Source organism: Cetorhinus maximus, chromosome 3 (assembly GCF_964194155.1).
Source record: "Cetorhinus maximus chromosome 3, sCetMax3.hap1.1, whole genome shotgun sequence".
Lineage (NCBI taxonomy): Eukaryota > Metazoa > Chordata > Chondrichthyes > Lamniformes > Cetorhinidae > Cetorhinus > Cetorhinus maximus.
The window spans coordinates 103,317,335-103,334,297 of NC_135881.1; the positions used below are offsets into that span (position 1 = coordinate 103,317,335).

At 43.4% G+C, this 16,963-nt stretch overlaps 1 protein-coding gene across 1 annotated transcript in view; it reads right to left on the minus strand.

Annotated features, from left to right (window-relative positions):
• The window catches only part of LOC144678828 (uncharacterized), a 283,752-nt gene that overhangs the window by 143,401 nt on the left and 123,388 nt on the right, over positions 1-16,963 (minus strand). Inside the window, exon 7 of the mRNA XM_078538774.1 lies at positions 11,326-11,494. Coding sequence (XP_078394900.1) covers positions 11,326-11,494 — 169 coding nt within the window. The remainder of the gene's footprint in view (positions 1-11,325; positions 11,495-16,963) is intronic.

Below are 16,963 nucleotides of genomic sequence, written 5' to 3' on the forward strand. Positions count from 1 at the left end.
ACAATCCAGTGCTACGAAGCAGCAGTTCCATTTCGGGTACATTCTACATTTCTGGAGAAGCTGGGATGGAAGTCCAGCCAGAAATGCAGAGCTCCAGCATGACACAGCAAACTAGGAGCGGAGTGGCAATCCGACGGTGATTGCCACTCTTCAAAAGATTTAGGCCTAACAATAAGGATAAGAGGGATACTAAGGTAGAGAGAACTAGAAAAAGTGGAACAACAAACAGGAAGGTAAAGGGGTAAATGGGACATACGGACATATAAATTAGCAGCAAGAGGTAGGCCATTCGGCCTCTCGAGTATGATTCGCCATTTGATAAGATTATGGCTGATCTGATTGTGGCCTCAAATTCACTTTCCTGTTTACTCTCTATACCAGGCTTGTCCAACCCTTTCTTTCCGGGGGCCACATTTCAATTTTTCTCACACTTAGGTGGGGCAATGAGCAAATTTCAGAAAGATGAGGTTTGGTGCAACATTAAACATGAATTTTAAAAAAAAACCTGACGCATGATTAGAAATAACTTACTGAGCAAAAACAAAATCACAACAATAAATCAATAATTTAAAATTGAGTAATTCTTAAAGACAGTCATTCAAGTGTGAAAGGGTGAGAGTGTGTGTCCAACTGACTGAGTTTCAGGGCGCTCACTCACTCACTCACTGTCTGGGGGTGAGGGTGAATGAGAACCCTGCGACTGGGATTGAGTCAGACACGCACTCTCCCCTCCCTCACACGCACGCGCTCACTCACCCCGAAGGCATGCGCTCACTCAACCCTGCCACGCGCTCACTCAACCCTGCCACGCGCTCACTCAACCCTGCCACGCGCTCACTCAACCCTGCCACGCGCTCACTCACCCTTGTCACACACTCACTTACCACTGCCACACGCTCACTCACCCTCCCACGTGCTCACTCACCATCACTCATGAAATTGTCTTGGGGGTGGGGGTAGGTGCGATAAGAGCTGGAGCAAGGCCTGAAGCCGAGCATCACACAAATGTGGGTGCCTGCCAAAGGGACGATCGAGATCTGGGGTACGCTGGGGGAACCAGGAGAGAGCCAGGTGAACATGGGGGAGAACCGGTGGGACATGGGGCCTACGGGGAGAAAACAGCCAGGCCAGAGCACCGGCAGCCGGAGGAAAGTGGCCATAGTCAGGCCACAGCACCAGCAGCCATGGGGAAACATGGTGAACATGCACGCTAAAGACTCTCTCTCTCTATCTTCAAATGTTCGCAGTTGCCGGTGTACGCTGCTCCTCCAATTACAGCCTGTTCCTTTCCTAAGTTTGGTGCTGATAGGTTCAGTAGTGAGCTCAACAACAGCAAATGTGGGAAAAAACCAGGCTGCAATTGGAGGAGCAGGCACCTGAAGAAATTTTCAACCACACTGAGCCGTCTTACCAGCATTTTCAACAATCGTTCCAGTAGCCACACGGAGGGGCTTCGTGAGCCACAGGTTGGACAAGCCTGCCTGATACCCTTTGACTCCCTTGTGAATCAAGAATCTATGGGTGAAGAGAATTCCATAGCCCAAAAACCCTCTTGAGGGAAAAAAAATTCTCCTCATCTCCGTCTTACATGGGAGACCCCTTATTTTTAAACTGTCCCCTGGATCTAGTCTCTCCCACAAGGGGAAACATCCTCTCAGCATTCACCTTGTCAATTGCCTTCAGGAAAGAAACAGGGTAAAAGGCATCCAGAAAGTAAGATTATCTACCTTGTACAGTCCTCATCATTCCTCATACACCATTCAAACTTGTTTAGAGTTGATTGGTTCTGGCTGATTGTATGTATTTCTATGACATCACTAGGACAAGCTCTTGTGCTAGCTGTTCTCATGTTGGCTCAGGAGCTGCATGTTGGCCTTGCTGTTTCCCTCCTTTATAATCTAAAAATAACTTCCTTTCAGAAACCCCAAACATACAACAAATAATATTGACTCACGGGGGCATGATGGGATTGTAGGAACAAATAGTGGCACATAAGGGATGCTGTAGTTTGTACAATGTCAAGCCAGGTAACCTTACTTTCATCAACATTCAGGCTCTTCCACACACCATAGGAACCATAGCAAAGCAGTACAAATTTAGGGTAAAGGGATACTTCAACACATGCGGTCAACACAGACTGCTGAAAACAAAGTCCGGAATGGTGGTATATTGTGCTTTTTAAAAATTCTTTTACGGACTATCAGTATCGCTGCTAAGGCCAGCATTAATTGCCTATCCCTAGCTTTTCTTGAGAAGGTGGTGATGAACCGCACTCTTGAACTATTGCAGTCTGTGTGGTGTAGGTACACCCACAGTGCTGTTGTCGGGGGTGGGGGTGGGGGGGGAAGCTCCAGGGCTTTGACCCAGCAACAGTGAAAGAAAGGTGATGTAGTCCCAAGTCAGGGTATTGTGTGACTTGGAGTGGAACTTGCAGGTGGTGATGTTCCCATGCTTCTATTGTCCTTGTCCTTCTAGGTGGTAGAGGGTGGGGGTAGGGAAGGTGCTTTCAAGGAAGCCTTAGCAGGTTGCTGTACAGCCATGATGCATGGGCGGTGGAGGGAATGAATGTTTAAGGTATTGGATGGGGTGCCAATCAGATCAACTGTGTTGTACGGATGGTGTCAAGCTTCTTGAGCGTTGTTGGAGCTGCACTTATCCATGCAGGTGAGAATTATGCCATCACACTCGAGACTTGCACCTTGTATATGATGGAAAGACTTTGGAGAGTCAGGAGGTGAGTTATTCACCACAGAACTCCCAGCCTCTAACCTGCTCTTGCAGTCACAATATTCATGTGACTGGTCTAGTTAAGTTTCTGGTCAATGGTGACACTCAGGATGTTGATGGTGGGGGATTAAGCAATAGTAATGCTGTTGAATATCAAGGGAGTAGCTTAACATATTTTGTTGGAGCTGGTTATTGCCTGGTACTTGTACGGAATGAATGCTGCTCGTTATTTATCAGCCTAAGCCTAAAATTATCCAGATCTTGGTGCATGTCAGCACAGACTGTTTCATCGTCCAAGGAGTCGTGAACGGAACTGGACACTGTGCAATAATCAGTGAGCATCTCCACTAATAACACTCATGATGGATGGAAGGTTAGTGATGAAGGAACTGAAGATAGCTGGCCCTAGGACACTACCCTGAGGAACTCCTGTAGTGATGTTCTGGGGCTGAGATGATTGGCCGCCACAACCATCTTCTGTTGTATAAGGTATGGCTCCAACCAGTGGAGAAATTTCCCCTATTCCTGTTGACTTCAATTTTGCTCAGTATTCTGCATGTCACACATGATCAAATGCAAACTTGATGTCAAGGATAGTCATGCTACTTCACCTCTGGAATTCAGCTCTTTTGTCCACGTTTGGATCAAGGTTGTAATGAGGTCTGGAGCTCAATGGTCCTCAGCAAACCCAAACTGAGCACCAGTGAGCAGGCTGTTCCTGTGTAAGTGCTGCTTGATAGCACTGTCATTGACACATTCCAACACTGTTGATGATTGAGAGGAGGCTGATGGGGCAGTAATTGGCTGGATTGGATTTATCCTGGACAGGACATACCCCTGGGCAATTTTTCACTTTGTCAGGTCACCAGCATTGTGGCTGTATTGGAACAACTTAGCTAAGGACACAACTAGTTCTAGAGCACATGTCTTCAGCTCTACTGTCAGGATTTTGTCAGCGAACATAGCCTTTGTTATATCCAGGACACTTAAGCCATTTCTTGACATTACGTGAAGGTAATCAAATTGATTGAGGAGTGGCATCTGTGATGCTGGGACCGCACGAGAATGCCGAGATGGATCAGGCATTCAGCCCTCCTGGCTGAAGATGGCTCTAAATGCTTCGGCCTTGACTTTTGCACTGGGCTTCGCCTTTAATGAGGATTGGGATGTTCATGGAGCCTCCTCCTCCCATTGGTTGTTTAATTGTCCACCACAGTTCACAACTGGGTGTGACAGTACTGCAGACCTTTGATCTGACCCAAATGTTGTGGGGTCGCTTAGCACTGTCCATTATTCAGCATTCATGTAGTCCTGTCTTATAGTTTCATTAGGTTTGCACTTCATTCTTAGGTGCTGCTCCTGCTCTCCTCATTAAACCAGGGTTTCCTCTGTCTTGATGGTAATGACAGAGTGAGGGATATGTTGGGCCATGAGGTTACAGAGCGTGGTTAAATACAATTCTGCTGCTGTTGATGGCCTGCAGCGCTCATGGATGCCCAGTTTTGAGCTGCTAGATTTGTTACTAATCTAAAACAATTAAACATTGTGCCACACAACACAAAGGAGGGTATTCTCAATGTGAAGATGGGACTTTATTTCCATAAGGACTGTGCAACGGTCTTTTCTACCATCACTGTCATGGATATATGCAACTGCGACAGGTAGATTGGTGAGGACGAGATCAAGTAGGTGTTCCCTCATGTTGGTTCCATCACCACCTGCCACCAGCCTAGTCTAGAAGCTACATCCTTCAGAACTCGACCAGCATAATCAGTAGCGGTGCTACCGAGCCATTCTTCGTGATGGATATGGAAGTTCCCCCAACCAGAGTACATTCTGAGCCCTTGCTACCCTGAGTACTTCTTCCAAGCAGTGCTCAACATGGAGAAGAACTGCCACCTACTACCTTCTCTGAGATCAAGCAATAAACAGGAGGTTTTCCTTACCCATGTCTGACCTGATGCCATGAGACTTAATGGGGTGTAGAGTCAATGTTGAAGACTCCCAGGGACCCTCCCTCTTGACTGTACACCACCGTGCCAGCACCACTCGTGTTCTGTCCTGCCAATGGAACAGAACCCAGGGATGGTGATGGAGGAGTCTGAGACACTAGTTGTAAGGTATGATTCAGTGAGTATGACTATGTCAGGCTGTTGCTTGACTAGCCTGTAGGACAGCTCTCTCAATTTTAGCATAAGTCCCCAGCTGTCAGTGAGGAGGGCTTTGAAGGGTTACTAGGCTGGGTATGTTTTGTCAGAAGGCAGTTAAGAGTCAACCCCACTTCTCTGGGTCTGGAGTCACAGTTAAAGAACAGTTAAAAAACATTATATCTGGAATGACAGGTAGGCCAGACCAAGTAAGGACAGCAGATTTCCGAATATAAAGGACATCAGTAAACAGTAATATCTGGTAAGCATGTAGGAGTTTTCTGTAGCTGCAGTCCATGTGGTGAAGGTACTTCCACAATGCTGTTAGGCAGGGAGTCCCAGAATTTTAACCCAGCAACAACAAAGCACCAAGGAAAGTCAGAAAGATATGTGACTTGGAAGGGAATGTGGAAGTGATAGTGTTCCCATGGACCTGCTGCCCATGTCCTTATTGGTAGCGAGGTTCATGAGTTTGGGAAGTACTACCAAGAAAGCCTTGCCACCTGCTGCATTGCATCCCGTAATTAGGATAAACTGCAGCAACACCACGCTGGTGGTAAATGTTTAAGCTAGTGCATGGAGTGTTGATCAATATCCTGCTTTGTCCTAGAGGGTGCTGAGCTTCTTGAGCGTTGTTACAGTTGTACCCATCAGGGCAAGTGGAAAGTTACATCATGATGATATCAGTAGTAGTGCCATTAATTCCTTGCAACAATTTCTTTTTTAATGGTGCTGATGTCAACACACCCTCATTCAAAAATGCATTTATTTCTTCATTCCTAATCAGCTGAGTGGGCAGACAAATGCCACTAAGCCACAACACATTGCATTTGTTCTCTACTTTGATGCGGATTTGTCCCCCCTGCAACTGACACATTCACACAAATCACATGGAAATAAAGGAAGCTATAAAATAGAACTCCTGTGCTATTCAATATTTCAGCTGGCAGATTGCAGACTCTGATCACTATGTTGCTCAGTAAAGCAAGTTTCTAAAGTCTCTCTTCCAATTCCAGTGTCATCTTGCATATTTTTAAAAAAATGACATTCCTTAACTGACCAAAGGCAATGTCATGGGCAATTTAACTAGTATATTATTAAAATAGACCTGAAGTGCATACAAATATGTTACTTCTAGAACACAACTTGTTCCTTGGATATGCTTTTAACCAAAGCACTGAGATGTAATTTAGATAAATGAAATCATTTAAGGCGAGATCCAACATGGATACATTTTTAATTAATGACTATATTATCAAACCTTCCATGTCCTGTAGATTTTTAAGTTTTCACCAAATTAGTGTTATTTTTTAAGTACATTACATGACCTTTCAACATTGTCATTACATAAAAGTGCAAAACAATTCAGTTTCTTTCAATACTATATTTAACTTGCTCGCTCTTATCAAATTTAATTCGACTCCCAAGGCCAGTTCGAACTGGTCGCAGATGCTCATCAGTCTTCGTACCGACAGAGGATCTAAGCAGAAGACAGTGACATCGCCCTACATGGAGGCTTTCAGCAGGGTGTCTACGCTGCCTGGGATTTTCACCCCTCTTATTCCTGCATCCTTCCTGATGGACTCAGCAAAAGATTCAATACAACACACGATCATGACAGGGAAGAGAGATAGCCCTGCCTGACTCCAGATTTGGTCGGAAAGCTTTCCAATTTCAACCCATTGATTGAAACTGCGCTACTGATGTTTGTGCAGTGTAGGTGGATCCAAGTTCAGATTCCCTCCCCAAATTCCCTTTACAAGATGGCAATGGAATTGAGGAAAGACTTCATGAATTTGCCTCACTAAGCTATCTAGTGACTGGAGTCTACAAGTACATCCTTATAGTTGATGTAGTAAAAATTGAAAAGAAATATTGACATAGATAAATATAATGATAAATGATGAAACAAAGGCTTAACCAAAAATGTGACCAAAGGAAATAAGTTTTGTGACAGGAAGTGAGCTTGCTATGCAAGATTTTTACTAATGCTAGCTGATCTCCCATGGCACTACACATGGGAAAAAACAAGGCCAAGTGTGGTCTTTCAGTGAAGCAGGGTTAGGGTTGGGAAATAATTGGTTCAGGCTGAGCATACGTAACTGATTCCCAATTTTAAAGTCATATCATGACTTTAGTTTTATATAAGGTGTTGATCATCAGGCGTACAATCTTTTCAATGAGACATCAATCCAAGGCCCTGTCCATCTGCTAAAATCAATCTAAAGAAAGGCACTATTTTAAGAAGAGCATGAAGTCCTCCCACTGTCCTGACCTACGTTTATTCCTCAATCAACACCTTCAAAAGCAGGTTAAGAGGTCATTTATCTTATTACTATTAGAACCCTACTGTGTGCAGGACTGGTCTTGCCTACAAAATACCAATGACTACACTTGGAATGCAATTCCTTACCTGTGAAGTGTTTAAGATGAAATGGATGCTATATAAATGCAAAGTATTTTTTTCTCATTACATGTGGGCCTAAGAATGAATAGTGGATAATGCTGCCAGAAAATAAGCAGCAAGGCTTTTCTTATATTTCACGTCAATCTCTCATTATGCTGCACACAAGGAATTAAGTATTCAGATGTAGAGGTCAAGGCATAACTGGACCTGTAATTACACCCTCCCTATGGAGGAGCATGTAATCACTTTGTGACAAGTTTACATTGGCTGTTTCCATTACAAACATGGATAGGAATTTATAATGGAACAAGTTGACAGTAAGTGCAGGTGTAAGATTTTTCGCATATTAATAGATATGTAAATAAAAATAGACAAGTATCCACTATAAGAATATAAGAACTTAAGAAATAGGAGCCATACATCCCCTCGAGCCTCCTCTAGTATTTAATAAGATCATTCTTGATCTTCTACATAAACTCCACTTTCCCCCATAATCCCTTGATTGCCTTAGTGCCCAAAAATCTATCAATTTTGGTCTTGAATACACTCAAAAGGCTGAGCATCCAGATCTCTCTGGGGTAAAGAAGTCCAAAGATTTACAACCATCTGAGTGAAGAATTTTCTCCTCATCAGAGTCCTAAAATGGCTGACCCATTATTCTGAGATTTACCAGACAGATGAAACAGCCTTCCCTTGTCATGTTCTCTAAGAACTTAATATGTTTCAATATATGCTATATACAATGCAACACAAAAAATGAAATGTTTCATAGCTTAAGATGCTAATACTACAAAGTTTAAGAGGCCTTTCATGCTCTGATACAGTTTACTCACTGAAATGTAAATAATATTGGTAGTGCTACTCCTCTCCAATGTTTTTGGATTAAAAGAAAGTTCTGTGGAACAAGCTGTGTTCTGGAATGAACATATCTGCATACAAATTACAGAGAACGCTGCAGTTTCCCCCATTTCTTTTCCTGCTATCAGTGAGCGATCACTTGCCTATTTGGAATCTCTCCAAAGACAATTTATTTTTCCTGCCTTAACATCGTCTAAAAGCACAAAAACCCCATCAGTATGCTGCTGGCAAGTTTATTTGCACTCTCTATGAGATGTGCAATGTCCCCACAAAAAACAAATGATGATAACAGAGTGAGTCTGTTAAGTACTAAACCTAACTGAAAATATGTCATCTCATTGACAACAAATTCTAATTAATTTTCAAATCTGCATTCCTTTGGGTTGGGAAGTAATACATTTAGCCATAATATTGTACTTTCAGAACTCAGACTCCTGAGACCTTAGTCACATATTTGTGCAGACATTGGTAAGGCTACAAGAGTATTGCATGCCATACAACCTGTCTTCACATTGAGGATGCCCTCTATCCTGTTGTGTGGCACTATCACCGTGCTAAATGGGATAGATTTCAAACAGATGTAGCAACTCAAGACTGGGCATTCAAGAGGCGCTGTGGGCCATCAGCAGCAGCAGAATTGTGCTTAACCACAATCTGTAACCTCATGGCCTGGCACACCCCCAACTCTACCATTATGACCAAACCAGGGGATCAACCCTGGTTCAATGAAGAGTGCAGGAGGGCATGCCAAAAGCAGCATCAGGCATACCCAAAAATAAGGTGTCAACCTGATGAAGCTACAACACAGGACTACTTGCGTGCCACACAGCATCAAGAAGCAAGTGATAGACAGACTGAAGCGTTCCACAACCAACGGTTCAGATCTAAGATCTGCAGTCCTGCCACATCCAGTAGTGAATGGTGGAGGAAAATTTAACAACTCACTGGAGGAGGAGGCTCCACAAATATCCCCATCCTCAATGACGGAGGAGCCCAGCACAGCAGTGCAAAAGTTAAGGCTGAAGCATTTGCAACAATCTTCAGCCAGCAGTGCCGAGTGGATGATCCATTTTGGCCTCTTCTAGAGGTCCTCAGCATCACAGATGCCAGTCTTCAGCCAATTCAATTCACTCCAAGTGATATCAAGAAATGGCTGAAGGCACTGGATACTGTAAAGGCTATGGGTCCTGGCAATATGCCGGCAATAGTATTGAAGGCTTGTGCTCCAGACATGCTGCACCCCTAGCCAAGTTGTTCCAGTACAGCTACAACACTGGCATCTACCCGGCAACGTGGAAAATTGCCCAGGTATGTCCTGTACACAAAAATCAGGACAAATCCAATGCAGCCAATTCAGTCCACTCTCGATCATCAGTAAAGTGATGGAAGGAGTCATCAGCAGTGCTATCAAGCAACATTTTTAGCAATACCTGCTACTGACGCTCAGTTTGGGTTCCACCAAGGTCACTCAGCTTCTGGCCTCTTTACAGCCTTGGTTCAAAAGAGCTGAACTCAAGAAGGGAGGTGACAGTGACTGCCCTTGACATCAAGGCCACGTTTGACAGAGTGTAGCATCAAGGTGCTCTAGCAAAGCTGGAGTCAATGGGAATCAGGAGGAAAACTCTCTGCTGGTTGGAGTCATACCTAGCACAAAGGAAGAACGTTGTGGTTGTTGGAGGTTGATCGTCTCAGTCACAGTACATCACTGCAGGAGTTCCTCAGGATAGTGTCCTAGGCCCAACCATCTTCAGTTGCTTCATCAATGACCTTCCTTGCATCTTAAGGTTAGAAGTGGGTATGTTCGCTGATGATTGCACAATGTTGAGCATCATCCGCAACTTCTCAGATACTGAAGCAGTCCATGTCCAAATGCAGCAAGACCTGGGCAATATCCAGGCTTGGGCTGACAAGTGGTAAGTAACATTCTCACCACACAAGTGCTAGGCAATGACCATTTCCAGCAAGAGAGAATCTAACCATTGCCCTTTGACATTCAATGGCATTATCATTGCTGAATCTGCCACTATCAACATCCTGCGGGTTACCATTGACCAGAAACTGAACTCGACTAGCCATATAAATACTGTGGCTACAAGAGCATGTCAGAGGCTAGGAATCCTGTGGCGAGTAACTCACCTCCTGACTCCCAAAGCCTGTCCACCATCTACAAGGCACAAGTCAGGAGTGTGATGGAATATTCTCCACTTGCCTGGTTGAGTGCAGCTCCAACAACACTCAAGAAGCTTGACACCATCCAGGACAAAGTAGCTTGTTTGATTGGCACTCCATCCACAAACATTCACTTCATCCACCACCAATTAACAGTGGCAGCAGTGTGTACCATCTACAAGATGCATTGCAGAAACTCACCAAGGCTCCTTAGGCAGCACTTTCCAAACTGACGACCACTACCATCTAGAAGTACAAGAGCAGCAGATACATGGGAACACCACCACCTGTAAGTTTCCCTCCAAGCCATTCAACATCTTGACTTGGAAATACATCACCGTTCCTTCACTGTCACTGGGTCAAAATCCTGGAACTCCCTCCCTACCAGCACTGTGGTTGTGCCTACACCACAGGGACTACAGCGGTTTAAGAAGGCAGCTCACCACCACCTTCTCAAGGGCAATTAGAGACAGGCAATAAATGCTGGCCTGGCCAGTGATGCCCACATCACGTGGAAAAAAGTTTTGAACATTCATCATAGTAAGGGTATAAGAAACGATACAGTGAAGAGTCACTGAAATTGTGCCAGGAATATGAAGTTAAAGTTATGAAAAGAAGTTGTAAAAACTGGTCCCTTTTTTTTGCAGAACAGAGAAGATTAAGGGAACATTTAATCAAGGTTTTGAGAGGGTAAGTGGTGAAAGTTTGTTTCCACAGGCTGATGAATTTGTGCCAATGAGGCACAGGCTCAGGGTTATCACTAGATGAATGTCAGGAGGAATTCAGAAGATTTTTTTTGCCTCACAGAGAACATGGAATGCTTTTCAAGTGGAACAGAGGCTATAACATTGTCTGAAAGGAAACTGGATAAGTATTTCAAAATAAAGAGTACAAGTGGATATGCGGAAATGGGATTTAAGTAATTAGCTCCTATTTAAGCACTGATTTAGTTGCAATGGCTCCCTATGTGCTCAGTGTTATGATTCTGTGACTGCATTACATTAAATGCTGGCTTACCTGCGGAATGGTGTAATCCATCTTCCAAGCTCAAGATTGCAGTACGAGCTGTTCTGCATACAGCACACATACAGCTGAACTGTGTGATCCCAATGAGCACAAGTTTCATCTCTTGTTCCAGGGCATGACAATGAGGCATCAAGTTCAAGGTGGTCATATGAAAGTAGGTCTACGGAAACCATAAAGAGAAGCTTCAGTGTCGCTTGTTAACATCACTCATATATTTAAATTTCAACTTGTTGCTCTTCTCACTGATGCTAGTGGTTTCAATGCATCAAAAATATCTCTGGTGAGTAGTAACATAAAAGTGTAAACTATACTAAAGAAAAAAATAATTTTGCTAATTCCAAATTAAGTAAACAAATACTAAAGGTAACTAAGGTAAGAGTTTGGAAAGCACAAGCTTATAAGTGGGACAATTTAAAGATTGTTGCTTGCCACAAGACCATATGCAGGCAATGAATTTGAAATATTGATATTCTCTATGCCACAACACAAAGAAAGATTCACAGATCTTACAAAACTGAATATTTGAAAAAACATCCTTCTTCCCTTCATTACATACTATTGTCTATGTACAACTCAGTTTACAGATACTCTCAGCACCATATCCTCTCTCCTCACCCAAACAGGCAGAAAAAACGGGGAAGAAATTGGACCTTGCTGTACATAGTAATGGTCTCAAGGGTTAAGGCCACCTAGATGGCATCTGACCCCAAATCTGGTCAGATTATCTTCCAGTGACCTCCTAAATATGCAAATGAGGATCTTAATACCTGTTTTAAGAATATTCCTGCTCCCTCTGGCTTAATCTTTTCAAGGACAATTAGAGATGGGCAACTAATGCGGGCTTTGCCAACAACGCTCATCTCCCATGAAAGAATTAAAAAACACATTTCTAAGTGCTTCTGCTGGCCTACCATTCCCTGACTGTTGTAATTACTCCCCTGTACTTAAATGAGGGCTGGTAAGAAATGAAACCTAAATGATTCCCATGAAATGGGAAAGCTGCCTCCGAAGCATGACAGGCACTGGGCAACTTACCCAAAGTATTGAAAAGAGGCCCAATGCCCAATTTAGGGAACGCTTTGGACCTACTGGTTCAGGCACACACTGTTGTTGAAAACAGGCCATAACCAATTTCTAGCCAAATCAGTTATGTCACAGTTCAGCACCAAAAATTGGCTTTTTTGTTTTTTTTTTCCTGATAGAATCCTTAGTATGCCACTACCTTTTAATTAATACGTACAACAGATATAGGTGGATTCTTTGCCTTCCTTATTGGCATATGTTTTTCTGCAACTCCTAAATATAACCAAACAGTCATCAAAAATAAACTACGTATTTATGATCTGTCATCCTTCTTAAACAGTAATCATCACCTGTACAATCCCAAACAGGTGTTTTTCCATTATCAGCATCTCTAACAAAGTTTTCCACAGCTGCAAAGAACATAAATTATCCCTCTATTATAATATTACGATAAATCAAACTATAATTATATAGCCTGATTTCCCTCAGGACAATTAATGGGTTTCAAGTGAGCCATTAACCTCCAAAAAACAAATAACATTTTTTGTGAAAACATAGCTAGTCCACATCCAACATTAAATTCAACGTACTGCCAAATCACACAGTACAAAACATCATTACTAGAAACATACAAGCCATCAGCAAATTATATATAATTATAAAATAAAACTACTGCCTCTTCCTATATCAGTCCAGTTCTCTGCATCTACAAAACAACCATTCCATGCCTCGTACTATAAATTTGCCTTCAGTCCACCATGTCATTGCAGCCTTTCAAAAATGGCACTTAGCCTTCTACTTGATCCTCTTTCCTCCTTCAATTTGGTTTCGTAGAATATTAATTCCATATTGCCTATTCTTCAATAGAGCTGCTTATTGCTAAAAGCTTAGGCAGCATTAAACAAACTGGATCGGTGGGAATGAAATTTTGTGGCAGCATCTAGCAATGCTGAGCTACCAGCCTTTTTTGCCAGTCAGAATTCTGGTGAGGAACATGCAGGTGCACCAAAAAGTCGGCTGCCCCAGAACCATTTTATGTTGGGAGCAGCACTAATTCACTAAGAGCGAGACGTCCGCCTCCATCTAGGAGAAAGTCTTGCCTTAGACAGCTGCCAGCCAATCTGAATGGCCAGCAGCTCTGTAGTCCCTGTAGCGCCAGTTTTGAACGGTGGCCACTGCTGGGACTATACAAGCAGTCCCCAAAGAAGAGGTGGTTATGGAGGCTGGACTTCAAGAAAAGTCTGGGGTATCGGTGCGGCCTGGCTGGCAGACCCCAACCAGGGGACTGAAGGGAGGGACGGATTTAAGGGGCCAGCGGGAGGATTGAAGGTGAGGGGTGTGACCTTGGGGAGGGGTGCCTCCGATGGACACAGGGGACCCCCAAAGGACATTCCCCGCACCACCCTTACCCGACACCAGCCTGCACAGTAAAAGCTGCTGGGCAATCCACCTGGTATGGGCCTCCCCCTGTCATGGGTAAAAGAGCAGCAGAGTCAGAATGAGGCAGGCGCCTCAATAGGCCTAAGAGCAGGTGGGCTGCTTGATGCTTCCCCCGTCTCCCATAAAATGGGAGACAGGTTGGGGTGGGCGGGAAGGCAGGGGAAAGGCCATGCACTGCATTTTATGAGCTCACACCCCCTGCCTTCAAACAAGTCAGCGGGGTGAGCCATAAAATCCAGCCCAAGGTTACAAACTTTTCCCTATGACTTCTTTCCATTTATCATTATAATCTTACTAACTGAAAGGAGAAGAAATGTCTAGGAAGTGCATCGTTCATTGAAAATGTATCAAAATGTTTACTGATCTGCTTAGGAGACTCGCCATACTGGGTTTTTGTCCCTCCTGTGAAATTACTGATAAGGCAAAGCCAGCACATCCTAAAGTGGCTCAATTAATTTTAATGAGCTACTACTTTGCAGTAGCTGGGGACTGATCTGCAGCAACTGGGGGTTTGATTTTTAACTCCCACTTAAGGTAGGAATGGGGATAGCAGAGCTTGGAATTTCATGCTGTGGCTATGCCGCATTCTGGCTCCATCCCGCCCTCGGGCTAATTTGCAGGACACGGGATTGCGGGGTGGCAGGGCTACCCGACCGCAAGCAACGGGTAGCCTGTTAATCTAATTATAGGCCTAATGAAGCCTCTTATTGAAAGCCAGCTAGGACTTTACATGTCCCTGTAGGTGGCAGGGGACAATTTAGCTGCCTAGAGGCGGCCTCCTGGTGGCAGACTGGGGGTGCCAATGCTCCAGCAGGTTTAAAGGCCCTCCATGCCAGTCTGGATTCAGCACCAGCTTCAGGCCACCTTGTGGACGAACTCCTCCTCCCCCAATAGTGTTGGCCTGGTTATGAAGGCCTTTTCTTAGTTTAAATTTTGGGGTGCTCACTACCTCACTTAACAGCCCTGCTGCTTTCTGAAGGAAGGCCTCCCATTGGCCCTTTAGTTTTGCAACCCCAACAGGATGGCAAGCCCACTTTCTGCCCATCAATTAGCCAATTTGGGTAAAAAAAATCACAGGTTTTTCACAGGTTACTGTTTCACACACCATGCCGGCTTCTGACCCCCATTTGATCCTGATAGCAGCGCTCAGAAGCACATAAAATCCTACCCTTGAAAGCAGGTACGAATGTAGCATTTTGGTTTAGGCAACTAGACGCTGAGATCTGCCTATGCAAATTCAAGACCTATTCTTGTCAGAAAAGTTATTAAGCATTGTACTGGATGCTGTCTGCTCTTTATTAATTTTAGTAAAATATAAGAACTTCATATTTTACTCACACTTACAAAGTCCATCCATATACATTAAAATAAACATTAAAATTGATAATTTTAATCAAAAATGCAATGGAATCAGCAGTATAGTTGTCTGCCTCAGGAAACTACATGCTGCGGTGGTTGAGGGGGGCTAGTGGTTGGGGGGTGGGTGGAGGAAGAGGGGGCTGGAGGCAGGAAATATCTGGTCTTGATGCTCTAGCAGCCATCATGATGCATGGAGCAGGCTTCATGATCAGCTAGTCTTTACCTGTATGTTGTGGCAGTATGCTCATATTGTGTGCATTTTAATTCTGAGCCGGATTTTTCAAGGAATTACTGCCAAGTTTTGGGCAATGTTTCAGCAGGTGAGGGTGAAAAATTGAGCAAAAGGATGGAATACTCCCCCCCTGACAATTACTACATGACTTCATGTCATCTGTTCCAATAGAATGATGTTAGATGGAGGAAGCACACACCTAAATGTGTACCAACAAATTCACATAAGGTGATAATAATGGAATTATATCATACATCAAATTTTCCATCATAATGCCTTTAGCATGAGTGAACACCAGGAATGCCAGTATGTTACTGAGGCCCTCTGTTGCAATGGCCAATAGAAGGCATTTAAAAATTAGTCAAATCCAGGGAGTGCAATCAGTGGCAGAACAATCAATGCACTCTTCTTTACCAGTAGATTTTGCCAAGTTCATCATAGGCTACACTCCTCCTTCTGCCCAGGTAGCTGCAGGAGTCAAAGGCTGACAACAACAATGATCCTCCTGCCCCAACCAGACTCCTCAGCACAGATAGGAATGCAAATAGGGGCTAATTAAAAAACATCCAAATTAGGCTGACACTGGAAAGTGCTGGGGTCAGCAGCAAAACAGTTGTGTGGACATCACAACACCCATCCTGCCAAGTTAATACCAATGATATTGAGGATATCCAGCTATCAAAATACTGTCCACTGTGTCTTTCCATTGCTGGAGGTACAAGAGTAGCGCCTTCTCAGCTGTTTAATTCACCCTGCGTTGTTACCTTCAGCAATTCCAGTTAATAGCTTTAGTGGCAGTAAGCCAAATATAAACTATTAATTTAAGAATACCCTCTAGATCAAATACTAAGACTGTAGAGGACATAAAGTGACGTAATGTGAGGCTGAATGTGCTAAGAGATAATCGTCAGGAAGCTGCCACTATGTGACATCTAGCAAATAACATAACAATGTTCAATTAGCCATATTACTAATGCCAGACTTTATATTTTATAATAGAGGGTTAGATGTCAGTATTAAATTCTCCATGGCCATTACTCATAGACCAATTTTGCTGCTGTATAATGTGGTTACTGTCGATAAAGCCATTTCAGTTTTAATTATACCCTTCACCTTGCTAGGTAGCAGTAATGACCTGAGTGAAAATTATAATTTCTCTGAAAAATGTATTCCTTATAATGAAGAGAGTAAGCACAATATTCAGCTAAATTCAGTGCCAAAACGCTTATATTTAATCTTGTATCTATGTCTCCAGGTCTTGATTCCTTAACTGCTGCTTACAGCTACCCTCCCACATTCTTTCACAATTTTAAATATCTATTATAGTGCCACATGATCAGCACTGTTCTAATGAGAAAAGATCCCATGTTTAATGTCCCCCTTCATATTTATATTTCCTCATACTTGGACCTGGAGTGTAGAGTTTGAATAGTTGACCTGGATGAAATTACAACAGACAATCAGGAAAACCCATTGAAACATATCCCTGAACAATTAACAAATTGATCAATGGTCCTATAGAAAGTGAGTCTGGGAAATTAATAATGGAAAATAAAGAGATGGCAGATGGATTGA